This window comes from Python bivittatus, unplaced genomic scaffold (assembly GCF_059951505.1).
Source record: "Python bivittatus isolate LINGU-HERP-01145 unplaced genomic scaffold, Pbiv_v1 ctg000700_np1212, whole genome shotgun sequence".
In the NCBI taxonomy this organism is placed as follows: Eukaryota; Metazoa; Chordata; class Lepidosauria; order Squamata; family Pythonidae; genus Python; species Python bivittatus.
Window position 1 is genome coordinate 16994223 of NW_028277098.1, and position 21462 is coordinate 17015684.

The 21462-nt window shown below is 39.5% G+C and overlaps 1 protein-coding gene across 3 annotated transcripts in view; it reads left to right on the plus strand.

The window, feature by feature from the left end:
* The window catches only part of NR5A2 (nuclear receptor subfamily 5 group A member 2), a 120514-nt gene that overhangs the window by 17666 nt on the left and 81386 nt on the right, over positions 1-21462 (plus strand). For all 3 annotated transcript variants that reach the window (XM_015889777.3, XM_025173336.2, XM_088153310.1), the window contains exons 2-4: positions 3775-3893; positions 5630-5771; positions 9549-10198. In XM_015889777.3, coding sequence (XP_015745263.2) covers positions 3775-3893; positions 5630-5771; positions 9549-10198 — 911 coding nt within the window. The remainder of the gene's footprint in view (positions 1-3774; positions 3894-5629; positions 5772-9548; positions 10199-21462) is intronic.

A 21462-nucleotide genomic window follows, 5' to 3' on the forward strand; every position in this document is an offset into this window, starting at 1 on the left:
AGGAAGTCGACTGCACTCGTACCAGTTTCAAATCTGATGGAGGGGGAAGCTCCCATTATGCAAAGCGAAGGCTGACTTGTGGGATCAGAATAGGGCGGAAAACTGTGATTACCATTTATCAGCGAGGAGAAGTGCAATGGGATTAAAACCAACCAACCAACCAACCCCTCAAGTCTCAAAATAACTTGGTGCTATGAATTTTGACTGAGGGAGGAGGAGGGAAGAGATAATGTGATTTGCTGCTGCGGTAGATACCATAGTGGCTGTATTCCCCCATTAAATGCTAGCAGCTCAGGTAGAGACTTAGTAGATGCATTCGCACGACATGCTAAGTTTGGTATTCAGTCTGGTGAACCTTTGGGGGAAGGGGGAACATAAGTGCTGTGCAAACATAGTCCGTCTGGTTAGTTTCTGCTTCTGCCAACCCAGAAAATGAGTTAATTTAGTAACTTGGTGAAGCGGGTGTGTTGTGTAAATGAAGTCATGCCCCGAGATGCCCGCTCCTGAGCATCTCTGTCACCTTAGGAAACACACTTGTCCGATCTTAGAGTGTCTGTACGTAAGGAGAAGATGGCAGCAGGAATCGCCAACAGCACTTTTATTTCGGCATAAGAGGGACACGGATAGTTGGGTCAACGTGGATGGCAGTGAAGGGGCGGGTCCGTTCTCTCCTGTGAAAGTCTGACCGAAAACACAATAAGGTAATTATAAACCCTGGCCTGTCCCCACTAATCGCCTATGGCGTCTTCTAGAGGCATCCCGCCAGCAGCAGGCTTTACACCACCTCGAGGACGGCTAGGGGAGGCCAGAAGATGCTCCAAGAGATTCGCGGGCGAATGAGCTACAAGACTGCCTTCCCCTTTACTTCATCTACCACAAGCATTAGGTGACGTCCTGTTGCTTCTCCGGGGGCCGTTGGCAGCTAAAGTCTTGCTTTGACGGCTCCGCAGGGAAAACTGCAGTCGGAAGGGGCGGACAAGTGACTAAAAGCCTCTTCCTGGCGAGCATGGTGTCCGCCAGCTCAGAGTGGCCTTCTGACGGAGCAAGCAGAATTGCAGGCGCCCATCCCGGATGGAGAAGCAAAGCCCTTGGCTCTCAGATCCTGACGATTCCTTCGCCGCTCCTGCCTTCTGCCCGGATCCGCCCGTCCATCCCTCGATTCAGCCGCGCGTCCCGTTTCGGAAACTCCAGAGGAAGGCGCGGGGCTGTACGAAGCGTCCTCGGCGATGCGTGCGTGAGGAGCGGCAAGGGGGGAGGGCAGGCGGGCAATTTTAGGTTTCCCTTTCGTGGCTTGCCCCGAACGAAGGATTTGGAGATGGAGTGACAGCGTGGCTTTCCGTCCTTCATTTCCTTGAGATGAAGCCCCTTTGGGAATCGACCTCTAAAAGAACTGCGTGTTCGCAGTCGGGATCCAAAACCAGTTACAAGTCAGGCACTGTGCCTGTGTGCATGTGTGTGTGTGAGAAAGAGATTCTCCAACTCCTACCTAAAAAGATCCCAAAGCAAAACTGGGCAGTTGCTACCCGTCCAGTGGCATCTGCACTTCGCCTTTCCCTGATAAGAATGTTGGGGTACCGAACAATTTGGGGTTGCGCGCAGCATTTGTTCTGTCTTCCTCTATCCGAAAGAGAAAGAAGAAAGAATTTAACTTCCGAGTATACGCTGAAGGTCCCAGGTCGGACCTACGGCATTTGCATAGGTCCCGCCTAAAATTCCCGCCTAAAAGCCGCTGCCAGTCAGTGCCGCCAATGCCGGGCATGTCGGGCCAATCGTCTGCCTGCGCTGCTCCGGTGTGCCTGCAGTCCCTCTGCCTCCCGGGAAAGGCTTTTGGAGGGAACGGCACCGCAGATCTCCCGGTTCTCCCGTACTCTCGCACTACCCCGTTTTTTCGCACCTTTGAAATTACGCCTCACGCTCCTATTCCTCGACGGGACCGGGTTCAGGTTTTAGCTACTTCTCTCCCTGGCCAAAAGTCCTCTCAGAAATTCCTTGTTTCCCCCCCTCTCATCCCTCTCTCTTTCCTCTGGAGTCTCGCATTTCATACCCCCGCAGCTTGGGGACGCCTCGACAGGCGCATTCTCCTTTTTCGAAGCTCCCTTTCGGTCAGTTCTGAGAAGTTTGACGAACTTTTGAATCCCTGGGCTTGATGGAAACTCCCACCCCAGTCGAGGAATAGAGGGGACTTCGGTCATTTTTCTCTTTTCCCTCCCTCCTTCCCACCCACCCACCCCCTCAGTAGACGTTCGCGGTCATCTCTTACAGCTCCTTCCTGGGATTCTGGTCATCTGGGGAAGGGTCCCTTCCTTGATGGAGCAAATCGGTGGGAAACGAGGTGGAACTGTGGGCAGGGGCAGAAACGGTAGGTCTGGAGCCATCAGCTGACTAAGCTCCTTCGGGGTGGGGAAGATCCCTCTCTACCTGGACAACATCTGGCCTTCCTTGCCTCTGGCCGGCTGCGCCGACCCGGGTCCAGCATAACTCTTTCTTCGCCTCGGCCGCCAGAAGACAGGCGAGCGATCTCTTCAAGAGGTCAGCCCGTTTTTCGCCTCAGGTAGCCCGGGAGGCTGCAAAGGGCGGCAGGAAGCTGGGGAGTGGGGATCTCAGACCTGCAGATCTTCCTGGAGGCTTTTTCCCCCTTGAGCCGGTGGGACACCGATTCCCTCCCCCTCTCCCCGGTCAGGAACCGGGTTGTTTCGCGAGGATCTCGCTCCTAAATCAGTTGGGACCCTCCACCCCACCGAGTTTATTCTTAGGATCGCACCACAAGGTTTCTCTCTCTCTCTCTCTCTCTCTCCCTCCCTCCCTCCCCCTCTCTCTCAGAAAAAGAAAGATTTCACCTCCCCCACCCAGAAAGAAAGAAAGAAAGAAAGAAAGAAAGAAAGAAAGAAAGAAAGAAAGAAAGAAAGAAAGAAAAGCAAGCAAGCTTGCCGTAAAACTTTCTTCTTTTGCCAGCATTTGAAGGAGTTTGGAAGGGAAATGTAAACCCTTGAACAGTTTATATATTTCCTCTGGCCAGTTGAGATATCAAGAAAAAGAGTTAAGGCAGAAGAAGGTTTTCTTTTTTAAAGACAAATTTGATGGATATGTAAAAATTACAGCTCGTTCTCTCCCCCCTCCCCTTGATCCCTCTTTCTAAAATACTGTTTTAAGCTATTGATTTTTTTCCACTCAGGCTACTGGTTTTGTAACTTTGAAATGGGGTTTAGGTAAACGTTTTTTTTTCAAAGGTGACTTGTTATAGCAGAACTTTCAAAATAGAGACAAAAGTTACTTTTCCACTTAGTCATCTGATTTTTAATTTTTAAATGCAATTACGTTTTAAATATATTACAAATAAATGGTGATCTTTATCCTAAGAATAATAAACTGAAGAAAAGTAAGACTGCAGCCTCAGGCATGTAAACTTCGGAGTAGGATGTCTTGAACTAGTCCTGCCTACTTATGTGTAAGCACAAATAGGAGTGAGCTAAGAGTTTAATATTTTGGAAAACCAGGTTTTTGGATTAGTAAGATAAAATGCTTACTGTGTTTAGAACTGTGGGTAGTTTTAACAGATTTTATTTTCCTAAATTGAATTTGGAGATAATATTTTTTGGTTGCTAATAAAAATCTGTTGTTTCAAAATTGGGCTTTCCTGTTTTGAGGATTTAAAGGGAAATAAAACCCATGGATGTCCTGGAATTGTTTCCCTAGTGAAGAAATAATGCATCAAAAGTTTTTTATACATTCTCATGGGGTTTAATTTTCCCCCTATTTTTCTTCTTTTTTCCCCAGTGTCTCAGTTTAAAATGGTGAATTACTCTTATGATGAAGATCTTGAAGAACTGTGTCCAGTCTGTGGAGATAAAGTGTCTGGGTATCACTATGGACTCCTTACCTGTGAAAGTTGCAAGGTTTTGTACAATTTATTTTCATGGAAAAAGAGGGGGGAGCTGAAAATCAGAGCAAGAAAAATGCTAGATAATCATGCTTCTGTTTTTTGTTTTTTTGTTTTAATGGAAAAAGAATATTATGAAGATGCACATTAGCATTCTTGGAAGGCAGAAGTTATGCAAAGAGTCTCTTTTTTAGCCAATGAAAAGAAAAACTCGCCCAGGGTGTTCTGCACAGAGTGGCTATATTTACTGCCTTTAAATATTTGGTTGTCGTGAAGTGATGTAGTTGTAGAGAGACTTTCATTCTCAGCTGTCCTCAATATTGATTTTAGTTGATTTATATACATTGAGTATTATTGTTGCTGCATCTTGTTCCTGATAAATTTCAGGGCTACAATATTGAAGGCGACTGTTTCAAGTTTTTCATCTTTCAGGATGCAAATGTAAATTTCTGTTGTCATTCTTTTTATGCTTGCACATACTTATAAATGTGCACACATACTCATACATACACAGCATTTTATGCCCATATTTATTTGCAAGGTGATTAAGTGGAAATCAATTAAATGATTTTTAAATGCCATACATCACTATGAAGAATATTTTTTGCTCATGCATTCCATTTTATGCATATCTGGCTAAGTCTCAGTTATAGGTCAGTGCCATGCACAGCCATACCTTAAATCTGGACTAAATAATTGCAGTTGTGTAAAATAATTCTGTATCAGTGTAGAAACCAAGCAAATTGTTTAGTTCACAGTAATAAAGGAATGTCATTTTAACACGGCTTTCTGGAGTGACACATACATAATTTTAGGACTCTATAGAAATATTTATGCAATAGCAACCTGTACCTGCCAATGTTACATAGAAGGAAGTTCCACTTAGATAAAGGAAATATTGAGCAAGTCAATATTCATGCTGAATCAAAAGTTAATCACATTATAATATTACTTCTTGTGTAAATATGCTTATCATCCACTATTCCCAGACCATAAAGAGACATGAGAAACAGAATATCTGTTTGTTGTTTAGCATATGATTTCAATCATCATTACCACCAGAAGTAATAATTTATGCAGCTGTACCTAGTGTTGGGGGGTGGGGGAGAAAAAGAGCCTTGCAAATAACACATACACACACACACACACACACACACACATATCCCAAATAGCTGAAGACGATGCAGAAGGAGTGGTGGAAGATAAAGTGAAGAATACTGTCGTACACCAGCGGAAACAGGAGTGACCATAATAACAAGTGGTAGATGGGGGAAGCATACTTAGGCACAGTTTCATTTGGGGTTTAAGGCTGAGTTAGGATTCATATTGATGAAGCCTAAAGAAATAGGCGAATACTAGTTTGTTTTTTTACATCTTGGGAAAGTTTGTCTTAAAGTGCTGCATTAAAAAAGGCCACTCTAAAAATGTTAGGATAATTTGAAAGAATTTTAATTCATTCTACAAATATGACAGCTTGCTATTCGTAGATGATGGCTAGGGAAACAATGAAGATGCCTTGCCAGGATCTGATGTAAATCAATACCAGTGCAGACTAGCCTCGGAAAATTTCTGCCTGTGGCCTAGTGGGTTTCCTCCAAGGAAATCTGGAACCAAACCAGCCATTTCAGAAATGCTGAATTAGCATGATGAAAGTAGAAGAAAGGATTTGGTGACTGTTTTCATAATCTGAAGTAAATACCTGGCTCAAGCCATTTGTACCAAATTTGTAAATATGTTCTATCTATTTTACAGGGATTCTTTAAACGAACAGTCCAGAACAACAAAAGGTACACATGCATAGAAAATCAAAGCTGCCAGATTGACAAAACTCAAAGAAAGCGCTGTCCTTATTGTCGGTTTCAAAAATGTCTAAGTGTTGGGATGAAGTTAGAAGGTAAGGTCTACAGTTGTTTCCACATAGGTATAAAAAAATCATTACATATTATATACAGATCCTTCTATGTACACTATTTAAACTGCTGTCATTTGAGGCATTATTCCAGAGGATTATTGCATATGATGTGTCAAAAAGAATTGAGGCTTACAATTCACTACTACAACTTTACGTCAAAGAGCTTTGAAGGCTTCCTTGACACATTTGCTGCTGTGGTACTTCAAGGCTCATTTCAGATGTGAGCATCAGAACTTGCAGGGTCAATATGTATAATTTTACAATTACAGTATTCCCAAAGAATGCAGACTATCCAGCATTAGCTATAAATACTTAGAACAAATAACACTGATTCCTTTAGGCAAACAAAATTCAGTCAGGATAGGCAAAATACATTATTGAGGGAGAATTTGATCATGATTTCTAAACTGAAACCATTTCAGTCCTATCTGAGATTTATAAATACAATACAGCATAATGGGCATTTTTTCCTCTTAGGGACAATTGCTCATTTTTATTTATCTGTGGAATTCTTCACATGGAGGGGTTATGCAACTGGACTAATCATTGCCTAAACAATCATTTAGCACTTCACAGAAACAGACCCCAGATTTCTTTTCTCAAAAAAACAAAAACAAAAACAAAAAAACCTCGTTATATATCCAATAGAATGGATTTCAGTTTTTATGAAATTTTTCAGCTATATTATAATGCTTAATAGTCCATTGTCAGACTACGGGCTACATCTTGTCAGATTATTGTATTCAGAGTAAGTTACTATTGCAGAGTCTGAAAATCATTCATATCTACAAGGAAACAAAAGTTAGCTTGAAAAATAAGTAGCATTTAATGCTGCTGTCAAAAAGTTTCAAAACTTTTTGGATAAATATGTGCTCTGCAAAGATAATTAGAAGTATTTTTTAACAGTGAATATTGATGGGATTCCCGTTTGCCTTTTTTTATAACTACAAATTCAACAGTCAACTTGGTTCTACTTCAATTAGGTTAAATCACTGCTAGTTTGAAAATAATGCTGTATGTCATTTTCATTAGTTTGTAAGGATTCAAATGATGGGGGAGTAAATTCTCATCCCAAATATTTACATTTAGATATATGACCCCAGTTACGTATTCTAATATATTTGTCACAGATGCCATGGTTGGCTAATTCTTCACTACTTTTCTTCATTGATATTTAATAGTCCAGCTGCAAACAAAGCACAGAGAAAATCCCATTGATTACAACTGATCTTACTTCTAACAAAAACATTTAGTACTGTGCTGTTTATTATTTTTAGTTTTAGTGTGTTTTTAAAGATGGGAAACTATAATGTAATTATTAATAAATGCAATCTTTAGTCAACAAATCAGTAACTTAAAGCTTGAGTTTGTTTATTGGTAGGGACATTTGTTTATTTTTTGAAGTTGCTTTAATTCTCAGATAATGTGAAATATTTGTTGTCTGAAAATGAGTTAGGGATTGTTATTATTATTTAATTGTAAAAATTCTTACACTATATTTGCCATTTCAAAAAATCACCAGCATTGGTGTCAGTTTATTTAAGGGCGCTGAGGGTTCTGTTCATTAGTTACCAAGATCAAAGCAGCAAATCAGCTAATTTTCTCCATTAGAAGTTGTCCATTTTCTTATGTGTAGATGAAGACCATGTGAATACAGATTGCAGTCCATAAACTGCTTATTTCAGAATACTTCTGTTTATGCCAATTAAACCTAACTTTGAAGCTGTTAAAACCCCTTGAACTACAGCAACCTAGATTGGAATCAACAAAGAATATCAGAGTAGAGATAAAGTGATCACATCAAATGTATGTTTTGAAATCTGTGTTTTCCAAGATAATGCTAATACAGTAAAGGGGCATCTGGTGGGTAGATGGAAAACATTCTCAAGTTATCCTATACCTTCTACTCCTCTTTTGCAAATGCATCTTACAAGGTCATCCCCCCGCCCCCCCTGTGCCCAAGGCAGGCTTGCTCCTTGTTTAGGAGCAAAAGATATTTCGAAGATTTGGAAGGGGAACAAGAAGATAGGATATAAGCACCTGTCTACAAATTCTTCTCAGAAGGGCTCTCCCTCTCTATATTAGTATTACACAGAAATGTTTTGATATTTTCTACCTTTGTCTTAACCAGAGAAGCTATGATATCTACTACTGGCTTAATAGTCTTTCCATTAAAAAAAAAAAAAACCAATAAGGAACACAAAACTATAACAGAAGGATGTGACAGATTATATCACTGAAAACATGAATATTCTGGAACAAAGTTAGAAATGATAGTTATGTTAGGAGGGTGCCTGTGCATAAAACTTCTGTGAATACACTAACGAATCCTATTTACCATTTTACATACAGCCCCTAATCTTCTTGTTCATTGAGGTCCACAGAGCTAAAAACCTGCTGCTCATACTAAATAGTGCACAGAGACTTTTAAGTGCTAGTTTTCAAAAGAAACAGGACCCGACTTCTTTGCTGAATGTGTTGTTACAGCTTTTGTGTGGAGATGATAATTAAGAAAAAAGGGCCGCATACCTTTTCTTTGCCAGCAGAAAGTTAAGAGAGGATGTGTTTCTGACCAATGTTTGTTTGCTTATTTAGTTATTTATTAAAGATTACTTTGCTACTATTCTCCTATACAAACAGGCTTCCTCTTTGTTATCAGCAGGATGGGAAGGAACTCATGCTTTCAGCTGTAAATGTTCACGATATTTATATGCATGTTTCCTTGATTATGATACATAGTCTTACATTCTAGTTCATAAATTACATTTTAGGATCAAATCATTAATTGTTAACATCTTTATGATAGTTTTATAGGTCTCTGTATACCTAGGATTTCTAATACATTTTTAATGGCATGCTAATCCGTAAGATAAAAGCTTAGTAACATAACCTCCAGCGATCTCAGCATGTCACCAAGCTGTCAAAGGCCTTCTTACCGTCTGAATGCCTTTGGGAAGGATAGTCTTGGTAAAATACTGCTGCTTTCAAAACATGTTTTGGCAACATAGTACTGTAACCAAGACCAACACTTTTTCTCCACAATCCTAATTCTGATATGATATGAATGCATTGGAAGTTGCAAAATCCATCCATTTTTGGCATGGGTGACACTTTGCTCTTTATCATATGCAATCTAACTGAGGAACTAACAGTAGTGCAATTTATTACCTCTCTTCAAAATTGCCAGGCTTCATATTTTCAGAGTAAGGGCCAATGTGAAGAGCATTAAATGCCTTTGAATAACATCCACTCAATGGGTTAAGCCAAAAGGTGATAAAAAAATAGTTAGGAAAATTAAATCATGAGCATTTTAAAAAGCTGTTATTAAAAGGTCTTGTACAGCACCAAATAAGCAGTTTTGAGTCCTGTTGTGCCTAGTGGAAGAATTTCTTAGCCTTCTCCTGTTAGATTTACTAGAAAATTTAAAGCACTAAGCTTGAATTATGCTCTTTGGATTCCTCACCAGTGTTTTTTCATCCAGCTATATAACAGGAAAACAGTAAATGCTTTGCAAATTAATACAATATATTTATTCACAGTGTTAGACCTTCTCAGGTGGCTCATCAAAATTGAAATCACAATAAAGCACATTAAAAGAAAATAAAAATCCTTAAAACAGTAACATTAAATCCCTACAATATAAATTTTGTGCTACAGGTTGATCAGGGGCTAAAAATGACGAGATTCGTGTCAATACTTGTATTTGTGTCATATCTGTAATGTGATGCCTATAACTTTTTTCACTGCTACATTCAACAGCCGTGAGAGCTGACCGAATGCGTGGGGGTCGGAACAAATTTGGACCCATGTACAAGAGGGACAGGGCACTGAAGCAGCAGAAGAAAGCTCTCATCCGAGCAAATGGACTCAAATTAGAAGCCATGACTCAGGTGATTCAAGCAATGCCCACTGATCTAACAATATCTTCTGCAATCCAGAACATCCATTCTGCCTCCAAGGGCCTACCTCTGAACCATACAGCCTTGCCTCCCACAGACTATGACCGAAGTCCTTTTGTAACCTCTCCGATTAGCATGACAATGCCACCACATGGTAGCCTACAAGGTTATCAGAGCTACAGTCACTTTCCAAGCCGTGCTATCAAATCTGAGTACCCCGATCCTTATACTAGCTCTCCAGAGTCGATAATGGGCTACTCGTACATGGATGGTTACCATCAGACCAGCTCGCCAGCAAGTATTCCTCATCTGATTTTGGAACTCCTGAAGTGTGAGCCAGATGAGCCTCAAGTCCAGGCCAAGATTATGGCCTACTTGCAGCAAGAGCAGGCCAACAGAAGCAAGCATGAAAAGCTCAACACTTTTGGGCTTATGTGCAAAATGGCTGACCAAACCCTCTTCTCAATTGTCGAGTGGGCCAGGAGTAGCATATTCTTCAGAGAACTTAAGGTATGTCATGCGACATGGATTTTGGTATAAGAAAATGTGGTTTGCATTTGGTTCACAGAGCTTATATTCATGTATTGTTCTTTGACAAAAAGCTGTTGAAAGAGATGTTTCAAAATGTTATGACATTTTTTATTTTCTCACTAGTTCTTAGTGGCAAAGCCAGGTCTCTGATGTTCAAATCAATTTTTTTCTAAATCTAAGAAATTTGGGGGAGCTCTGAGGTTTCTCTTACAATATACCTTGCCCGGCTGACTTTATTATGATTATAGGCAGCTGTTGAATAAGAACAGAAGAAGTAGGACAGAACAGTTGCTGCAGGGGGTATGAAAAGCTCTCCCTTTGCTTCCATATTGCATGTTTGCTTGTTTCTTGGAAGTGGAGACAGAAAAAGAGGGGTAATGATAGAGAGACAGACAAAAAAACCACATATAAGATATTTTGGAAGCAATATTGGGAGAAAAATATTCATAGGTCCTATGACTCCTGAAAGAAAGGATTAAAAATATAAACTAGGATGAGGAACCTAGGGCCTCCAGATGTTGCTTGAACTTCACCACCATTCTGACTTGGCCTGCTAGAAGTTGGAGTCCAGAACATCTGCAGATCTCCCAGGTTCCCACTCCTATTAACCAATCCTTTAAGCTATTGTCAGTGAGTCATAAAACCAGAAAAAACTGATATCTGTGTTGGATCCATGAACTTTCAACTATGCTGAAAAATAAGCTATGTGCACTTGTTACATAAGATAACAAATGTCTAAGGCTAAGCCTAGTTCTCTGATCAGAGATATTATGAAATAAGAGTTGTTATTCTGGTTACTGGATTCAGGATGTTTTGAGGGAAACACACAAGAAAAAGCAACTGGTAGATAGGAGAATAGTAATACGTGCATTAACTGAAAATAATATACTTTGAGTGCTCCATATGTGCAGTATGTTCAAGACAGAATGCAGGGTCCATGAGTATTGCATACACGTTTGATAGAGAAACAAATATCCTGTTAGTATGTAACAGCTCCGGAGTCTTTTGAAAAACGTTACAAAAACAGGTCTCTAGACAAACTGCTGAAGTTCCTGCTCGAAGCCCAACAAAAAAATCCATATTCTGGAGTAGCAGGCTAACTAATTGGTGAGCAAGCCGAGAAGAAGAATCAGAGCAAAATCATAACTGAATCTTTTTGGCCTGTAGAAGAAATAATGTGGGATGAGAAGATGGACTGCTTTAAAGAAGACAGGGAAAGTGGGGAAATATAATTGCAATCCATTGATGATAGGACAAACAATGGGTTTAAATAGCAGGAGAATTATTTTTATTTGGAGAAAACAGTGCTGTATAAGCTATTCACACATAAAAACAAGTAAGTATTAGGAGAGACTGGGAATGGCCTTTTGGTGAAATTTGGAAAAGGATCTCAGATTTCACATGTCTTTCCTAGGGTAAAAGACTAGCCTTTTAGAACCCCTTCAGTTTTAAGTCTTCTGCTCCAAAATGCTACATGGATTGTGCCACACTTCAAGAAAAGACAGAGACAGCAGAACCATGACAGATATTAGCTAAATCCAGAGATTCATTTTTGTAGCATAATTTTTTACTTAGGACATTGTTCCTTATTGCCCAGAGACATACTTTCTGCTTTTCCTGAAATTCATAACATTCCCTCTTCCAAGAGTTATTTTGCACTATGTAGCACTTTTTGTGGGTAGACTGCATATTTATTTTATTTATTATAGTTATTTTTATGCTACCTCAAAAGAGCTTAAGAGGATTTTTTTTTTAAATGTACATATAACGTGCACTTGAATAATTCAAAGGACAGCGTATGGGAAAAGAAAGCAAGATGCTAAAAACCAGGTTAAGTTGAGAACTAAAATGCTATCTTAAAGCTGTGGAAAATATAAAGGCCCAGCATTGCAAAGAGGCTCTCTGAAAATAACATTTCCTAACTGGAGTGCCACTGCAGTAGATTCTCTCCATTCACCTGGGGCATAGGATACCCACATAACTCCTTCTGCTTTTGATGTTCACATACTGAGATGCATAATACGAAAGGCACAATGGGTACTAGCAGATTATGATCAGAATATCCAGTCTACGTAATCAACCCGTTCAATTGTGATTTAAACAGATTTTTTTGGAAACTATTTTTAGGAAATCTTCCCAAAACTTTTACGGTCTTCTTCTAATCTGGAAGTTCCCAATATATGGTTACCAAAGCTATGGGCTATCTATGTCGCATTCTTCTGGAATGTATTGCTGAAGGTCTGCGGTTTTGCACCATCAAAAGTTCCTGTGTGATAATAAATTATCACATTATGGAGTACGACTACATTTTTTCCCACTTATTAGTTTTCTGTGTGCTTGGGAGGTTTGTGGGTAGTCTTTTATTTGTTATGTGAAAGAATGTTGGAGTTGATACAGTCATAGACATCATTGGTGAAGGAAAGTTCAAGAAATAGGGTCCAAAAATTGATGGAAAATAGTGAGGATTGAGTGTTCAAATTCCCTGGATTTCACTATATGCATTTGATAGAAGCCACAATGTCACATGCATCATGACCTCATCAAGCAAATCATGCAAATTATTTAATTTGCATCAGTTGCATCATAATATGAATGACATATGGTGCATTAGTTGCATAATGTGCTCAGTGCTATTATGCATGATGTCACTTCTCTCTTTACTTCCTCTACAAAGAAGCCTGCCATAGGCATCTTCACAGGGGCAAGCATCTAAACATGCAGTCCAAGAATGTGACAGAAACTCTGCCCCTTACGTACCTGTATGTGACATCATGACACAAGTGCAAAAGGGCAGGATTTGCATTGCAATATTACAGCGCACATTTCATCACCTTGGGTAGGAGCAAGGATGTCTGCCTTTATTCTGGAAGAGGACACAGCTGACATCCTGAACACAAATGTACCAAGCTGCAACATTTTGTTAGAGAAGGCTCCCTTGTTCATTTTTTATTCCTAGTCATCAATGAAATTCAAAGCAGCATATACATGATTCAGAGGGATTAACCCAGCCAAATACTGGCCAGGTTTGCTTAGTTGCAGCATGATCATGGTACCATGTGCTCTCAAACCCTGTCTTGGGGAAGCTCCTAAATCCCACAGACTTCTGTGTTATTCTTTCGCATTGGCTTCCCATCTAATTATGTTAACCAATGTAGTAAAGCTGGCAAGAGATTTTTCTTGAAATACCATCTTCTTTTATGGAAATGTTAAACGCCACGGACAATTCTGAAACAGCTATTCCAGACAGACTTTCAGCAACTTTTTTTAGATTAGTGGGCAGATTTGGAATATTAAGGGCACCACAAGACACTTTCATAATTAATTGTCATGGGAAGAATTTGCATATGCACAAAATGGCTGCTGTGATGGGCATGGCCAGCCATAAAACATCCATTTATAATGAGATTGCATATCCCTGCTTTTTAATTAAAGTATTTTTTTTTAAATATTAAAATCCAGTAGGTGCTATGGGCTGTATCTATAAGCCTAATGGTGTCCATGAATATCACACTGCATATCCTACCTTAACTAATGAGGAGATAACCACAGTACTGTGTAATCAGGCACGAAGTAGCAGAAATGGATTTCACTGGTTTTCTTTTCAAACTTGATACCAACAACAAGAAGATCCAGGCAGATTTCCAAATTATATGGCCATGCTCTCTCAGTATGGGCTGTCTGGGCCAATCGTGGCCAAAATGAAAAGCAAGGAATCAATCTCTCGGTTCCATACACTATGAAGAATGTAGTAGTAAATTCAGATGTGGCACCAAAAAAAAAAAAATCTGAATTAAATTTTCTAGAATATTTGTTTTACACACCCTCGAATAGAATGATTGACTAGTGAATGATTGAATCCTGGGCAATGTCATGACAGTGGCTTCTTTTAGGAAGTTTTTTCAGCTTCTCAGTAGCCCAGGCAGTCACCCATCCAAGTATTACTCAGGGCCTACCCAACTTACTTTTAAGTTGAGTCATGGTCAGCTACATGCTGCCAGAATATCTATTTACACATTTCTACCAACAGCATTTCTTAGGGTAATGATGCTTAGTCCTTAGTGAGGTGTTTTTTTCTTTTTTTCTCATACAGATTTTTTTTCCTCCTAAAGATTCTGAGTATACTTGCTATACAGCATAATTCTGAGAAAGTTCAGTTTCAAAATTTGTACTGAAAACAAGGAGGTTTTAATAGCTTTAACCACTACAAACAACATGAATATTCAAGCAGATGTTTATTTTTGTGGATATGAAAGGTGTGCTCTTATACCTAGCTCCTCCAGTTACTGACTGTTGAAACACTTTGCAACTGATGGTAATTTAGCTTTTTTGCTCAGCGGAGCCTCCATGTTCAGCAGCAATATGCCTCTGACTAATAAATGCAGAAAACAAATAATAAATGGCTGTGCTTTAGTGCCCTGCTTCTCAGTTTACCAGGAGCAACAGATTAGCCACAACTGAAAAAGATGAGCAGAACTCTTACATTGTTCGAGTGTGTGCGTGTGTGCGGAAGCAACAGGAGCACTCAACAACTGGATCATTTGTTCCATTAAGAATTTCTACTGTATTATCATCCTAGAGACAAAAAAAACATTAGATTATCATTAATACAATGCTTTCGGCTTCTGAAGACAGTGTGTTATTTTTTTAAAGGCAATTAATCCAGTAGGCTTTGCCAACAGGAACTTTCTGAATAGCCCTTGTCATAAAATGAATTTCTTATTCATACCGGTGTGATTGCTGGGAACTGTTTTGCATATATGTGTCTGTGAATAAGAGAACCCCTTTATTTTTGCACTTCTGCCCATGGATGTCACGGGATCTTTTGAAAGTTCTTTTATATGATTGTTTTCACAGTGAATTTTATTGTTTGCTGTTAGTTGTATGATTTATGTCATTGCATTGTATCGATATGCTTTATTTGGAAACCAGTCTGGGCTGATAAGCAGCTAACAAATATTTTAAATCAATCAATAAACAAGAAATCTATCTACATGGCACTTAAAGTATAACATTAAAAACAGACTTCTCTAAATTCAACTGGCTAGATGGTGGCATAATTAGGAGAGGATGCATATACAATAGTATCAAATGCACTAAAGTAGCAACCATTGCAGATTTTCAAACTTTTCCAAAAGATAGGCCCAACTTGACTGCAATTTTTTATTTCAAATCAACTTTGCTTTCTTGTTTGTCCCCCCCCGCCCAAACTTTCATAATTCTCACAAACAAAGATGCTTGGGTGGACCTGGACTGATGATTCAATTATTATAAGTATATTTGTAATTATTTGGAAAGTGATTAGCATCTTGCCAATATTGAAATATTGGCAGAGGCAGGGGGGACAAAAAAGCAGTAGTCCAATTCATTCTGTCTCTTGAATTACTTTTACAAAAGACCAACTTTGCAAGTAGGTAGAATTACAAATTTTAGGTTTCTTCTAGAGACAGCCTCAGCCATTACTGTGACTGAGGTAACATCGAAATGGGATTCCATGATGACAAATATACATTAATGATGATTTGCAGCCCTTGATCTGCCAAATGAGGTAGGCCTTCTTATTCTGTTTAATAGGGGAGGCTGCCATCTGATTACTTGTATAGTGTATGGTCAGCTACACTAACCTCTTAGTCCCATTTGTGATGCTGATTTGATTTATGCATCACATTAAGCTATGTTTTTTTCCCCCCAGTATAGTATGAAGTGTGAACATAGCCATGTGACTTACCTGCAGAGCAGTACCCCAGGACTCAATTAACCAATTTTTTTTAAGGTCTTAGAGTGGAGTGTTAGACCATGACTGCTTTGCCAACCTCTTCTTGCCATGCCTCAGAATTTAAGTTTGTGCCAGTAAAAGAGGAAATCCAACCGGATAATGTAGCAAATGATAGTATTTGTGGAAATATTCTGGGAGGAAATTGAGTATTAAAAAAAAGGTTGGCCAGATGGACAAAAAAGCTTTTAGTAAAACTTTTTATTTATTGCCGCAAGTTCTAGTCCTGCTCTTAACAACTGGCAAGAAACAGAAAGCTCTCTTCTTTGACATGAAAGCGATACCCACATTTTTCTCAGTTCACAGGGGACGTTCTAACTAAACGCGCATAGGCTGTGTCTACCCAAGGGTGAAGTTAAACGCTTTGACCAAATCTGGCTTGCTCGTTTGATAATGGGAAGGTTTCTGTGAAAATGAGTTGCTAAATAAAAACCTTGGATCAGAAACATCTTAATGATGATAAAAAAAAGCGTTAAGGTAACAATAAACAAAGGAAATATACATGAATAAAGTGTTCTGAAGAGGCAGGCACAAGTCTTTAAAGGCTATAAATACCACCTAAGCTAGGTCACTATTATTAGCAAAGGTTGAACAAAAGAAGACATCCAGAAATAGATACGGTGGCCTGAGTAAGGGATAGTATGAAATGTCTTGTTTAACCTTACGCAGATATTGTTGCCATAGCATAGGAAATGGTTTTAGCTGGCTCATGAGTTCTGCGGAGTTGAAGGATGTTTCCATGTTGTCCGTTTGCCAAGGAAATTCCTTAACAGGCCTGTTTGCTAAACAGAGGAAATATCAGCCTCTGGGGGTGTCATTGGATGAGATGGCAACATCCATCTTCATTCTGTGGTTGCTGCGTTGCTGATTTGATGGCTTGTAGGGGTCTCCTAGTATTTATAGGAATATTTCATGTTTATGTTGCACTTTTGGAGTGCCCAAGGTTAGTAGTTTTAAATAGTAAAAGGACTGGTTGCAAAAATTGTAATACAACGAGAGCAAAAAGCTCCTTCTATCTTGGTCTTGTCAAATTCTTGTGTCATTGCCACCTTCTCCAATTTAACACTATCTGTAGCCGTGTTATGTGGTTGTTTTTAAATCGTGTTGTATTATATGGTAAAGATGGGTTGGAGTATATGCTGAGTCTCCATCACATCTTGAGCTTTTCTTACAATTTTTGCCACTGTAAAAATGAATATGAAATAAGATTGATGCTGGATAGTTTTATATCCAGTCTGTTCAAGGATGGATAACACAAGAAGCTGTTTTTTCCCATACTTCCACTAGAAGCAATCTTCCCATAGGCAAGTGTGCTTAATATAACCTCTGCTCCTAGTCTTTGAGAAAGATACAGAACATCCCAGCATGCTGATAAAGCTTTCCTGTGTTCCAATAATAAAGCCTGTCCATTCTGTACCAGCAGTTTCCAGTTCCTTTGTAGCTGGACAACTTGTGAAGACAAAGTCACTCCTAAGTAACCAACCTGCAGTATCAGTGAGGGAGCCGGGAAACAGATGTTCACCAGGCTATACAATTTGTTGTCACTGTCAATATTACATGGCCCTGTTCCCAACGGAAATTGTTTGTGGATGGAAAAGAATGTAATGGTGGGGGCATGGTGGGGGGGAGGGATCATATCACAAAGGGTTTATATTTCTTTCTCTAGCTGCAGTGCCCATTCTAAAGAACAAATTGTGAAACAAGAGTGGTCTTAGCAATCACAATGAAGGGCATTGGCTATTTAGATTTGATTAGTATGTAATAAATATTTTGCCACATTCACCTCTGTGTTTGTTCAGAGCTTTCTCAGTTCCCAGAATTCTTATGAAACCACGTAATCCACCCAAACTTTAGCATTCTTCTTACTTGTTGATTTCAGTTGGGGAGATGTGGGCATACAGTCAATTTAACAACAGGGGAAGATTTAGCGGGCTTACAGAGGCATATCAGTTTAAAGGTAGAAAGTATTTTTTTTTAAAAAAATATTGTGGTCTAAATGCTGGCTATGGTAAAAATAACCCATCTTGTTCCAGACTCAGTGGAACAAAAAGTTTGTATTGAGAAATCAATACAGTTTGCGCATGTCCTTTTAAAATTCTTTTTTCTCTCTCTCTCTCTCTGAGAGAAAAAAAAATTCTCAGAAACTCATTGTTATACTCTATTTAGCTGTGGAGAAAACATTCTCCAAATCTGGAATAATTTTCCCTATCCATAAGTATTTATTTTTAAAAGATACATAATATGATTTCTAATATAAATGTTAGGCATAGTTTTCATTTTATTTGGAGAATCCAGTTTATGTGATTCTGTTTATCCAACAGTACTTGGATATAAACTTTAATTTTTAAAAAATGGTTTAAAATACTAATCAGCTGATAAAAGATAAATGTCAGGCAATCACAAAACTTACTTTGATGTATATAGGTAGACCTCAAGTTATGACCATTCATTCAGTTACCGTTCACACTTACGACAGTGCTGAACAAAGGGACTTAGGTCTGGTCCTCGAAATTCCAGCCATTGCAGTGTCCCTGTGGTCACGCGAACAAAAGTGTGCACTTACAACCAGTTGCAGCATCCCACAGTCACATGATCACCATTTGGGACCTTCCCTGACAGCTTCCCCCAAGCAAAGTCAATGGGAAGCTGGCAAGGAAGGTCGCAAGTTGCTGGGGTAATACTACCCCACCCAGCTTTCCTTGCTCGCACACACCGTGCCTCCTTCCCCCCTTCACTCACACGTACCCCACGCCCTCTTTCCATGGCCTCCCTGCAATCACATGCACCCCATGCCCTCTTTCCTCTGCCTCCTTGCACTCACACATGCACGCATGGACCTCATGCCCTCTTTCCACAGCCTCCCTGCGATTGCACATATGTATCCCCGTGCCCTCTTTCTCTGGCTTCCCTGCACTCGCACACAAGCATGCATGGACCCCCGTACCCTCATTCCATGGCCTCCCTGCAGTCACATGCACCCTGCGCTCTCTTTCCACGGCCTCCCTGTGACTGCACACACCCCACACCCCCTTTCCTTGGCCTCCCTGCAACTGCATGTGCACACATGAATGCATCCCGTGCCTTCTTTCCACAGCTTCCCTGCGATCGCATGCACCCCACGCCCTCATTCCCCAGCATTTCTGAGCTCACGCTGCACCAAGCAATCCCTCCCACGACTTGTGCATGGCCTGTGCCAGGCCTCCCAGGGCCTCCCCCACCCCCCTGCGGCACCCCCATGCTCCTTACCTGAGACTCCCTCTGCTTCCCACTTAATGACCCATGCGTCTTGGGTTACTATGACAATTGGGACCACCTGGATTGCTGTTGCTAAGCGATGCAGTCTCATGACGTCATGCTTTATGACCACATCATTTAGCGATGGCAATCCTGCTCCCAATTGTAGTCATAACTCAAGGACTATCTGTACAATAGCTATTTTGATCTAGCATTCATCTATTGTTACAAACCTCAAATATGGGTAGAAAATTATAATGCCATCCAAATAATAGTTTGCTCTATTTTCTTTTATTAAAAGGGCATTTATGTTTACTGGCATTCTAAGCCAGATAGATTAATGTTTAGTGATGTTTGCTATAGGATACTAGAAATGCTTTTTGTCGGAAGAAAATGAACTTCAGAGTATATTATATTTATCTGTCACATCATCCTTTTCAAAGATTGTTCAGGTTTCCAGAAATCTTTATAGTGATAGACATAATCTCAGAGTGTATTGTTAACAGTAAATGGTGGTTTCATTAAATGATTTCCTTTAGATGGGCAGCTTCACTTTCTATTTTCATTTGTGGTAAGAAGAGAATAAATAAACACACGACTTAGGTAATGGAAAGCATAGATCTGAAGGGATATCTTTTCTCTGTGTGAATGTTGTCTAATGTAGTTATCGGTCTGGCTTCTTTTAAACCAGGGTTTGCAAATCAAGATCTGGTCTTGAAGAAAGTACCCCTCTTTCCTCCTCTCATTGCCGAGTCAAACTTCTATTCTCCTCTTCTTAGCATCAGTTGATAATATATAGCTACACCTGTACTGACATAAGGAATGATTAAAACTAATCAGGTTCTCCCTTAACCATCATTTGAAAACTCACTTCAAACTATTGCTTCAGCACACTTAGAAGCTGTGTCTGGACATAACATGGTTGTTAACTTCCTGGAGGAACGGCAAAATAAATGTTCTGTGGAAAAGGGGAGAGCAAAGGAAATACTTCTCTAACACACACGTTTTCAGTGAATTAATATTATGTTTGTACTGAAACTCATTCTTTTCCAAATTATCGGCAAAATCAAAACAAGCTTCCGATATTCTCAGATATGGAATATGTATTCTTCCAGAACTACAACGACCTTGGAACATTGTTATAGTATTAATTGCCCTTACAGAACTAGGTGACCCTCTGTGGTTGTCATTCTCAGGAACTCTGGAACAGTATTTAATTCCACATTTTTAAAATGTTTTTATTATTTTATTAATTTTATTATGTTTGCCCACTTCAATAGACTCCTTAAGAGTAACTTAATTAGATTTTAAGCTGGAGACAACCTTAGCTCCAGCTGTTAACTCTTCTAGTTGAACAAATGTTATAATGAGAAATGGAATAAACTTATCAGCCAGGTTTTCTTGGGTCATGCAAATAGCAGGAAAAATCTCATGTAGGTATATGTACATCTTTCTTATAAATCTCAGTATTCAATCATTCATGCCTCCCATCTCTATTTTACTGATATCTTGTTCTTAAACAGAATCTTTGGCAAAATATTATTGTTGTTGTTGTTGTTGTTATTAATTCATTTTATATGCTGCTGAATCTTTGAGAATCATGGCAACTTACAATGGCATATTAAAGACAGAAGAATAATTCACAATAAGAAAGTAACACAGCACACAGTAAGGACAAAAAAAAAATGATAATAAGTGAATAATCACATCATAATGGCAACAATTGCCCCACTACCACCACCACCACCAGTGGCCTTCTGGAAAAGTTTGGGCTGTAAAAAAGCTATCACTGAGCCAAGAGCAGCCTATAGAGAAGAGGGAGAAAATGTTAAATAGAACGGGATATATATAAGAGAAAAGGAACATGAATTCAGGCATATAAACATATTTTGAATCCAGGGGTCTCCCAGTTTAAGCTAAAACTAGGCAAAGCGTCCTAAATTGTGTTAATTCCCAAGAAAATGGTATAGAAAGAGATTTAAAGTGTAGCCTTGTGAGCAGGGATGGTACATTCTTTCAATTCTTTTGTCTTTTTTTTTTCTTCCTTTTTAAAGCCATTTTTCTCACAGCAGTGTTAATTCTAACGGAGCCCACAACAGAAGAAAACAACAGAAATAAACCAAGAGGGGAAGAGTGCAGGTTAACTTTCCTCCTCAGCACCACCAACTTACCACATCAGTCCAATCCCCGCTGTACTTTATATTTCCTTCCTGTCTGATGACACAACTTTGACTCTTAG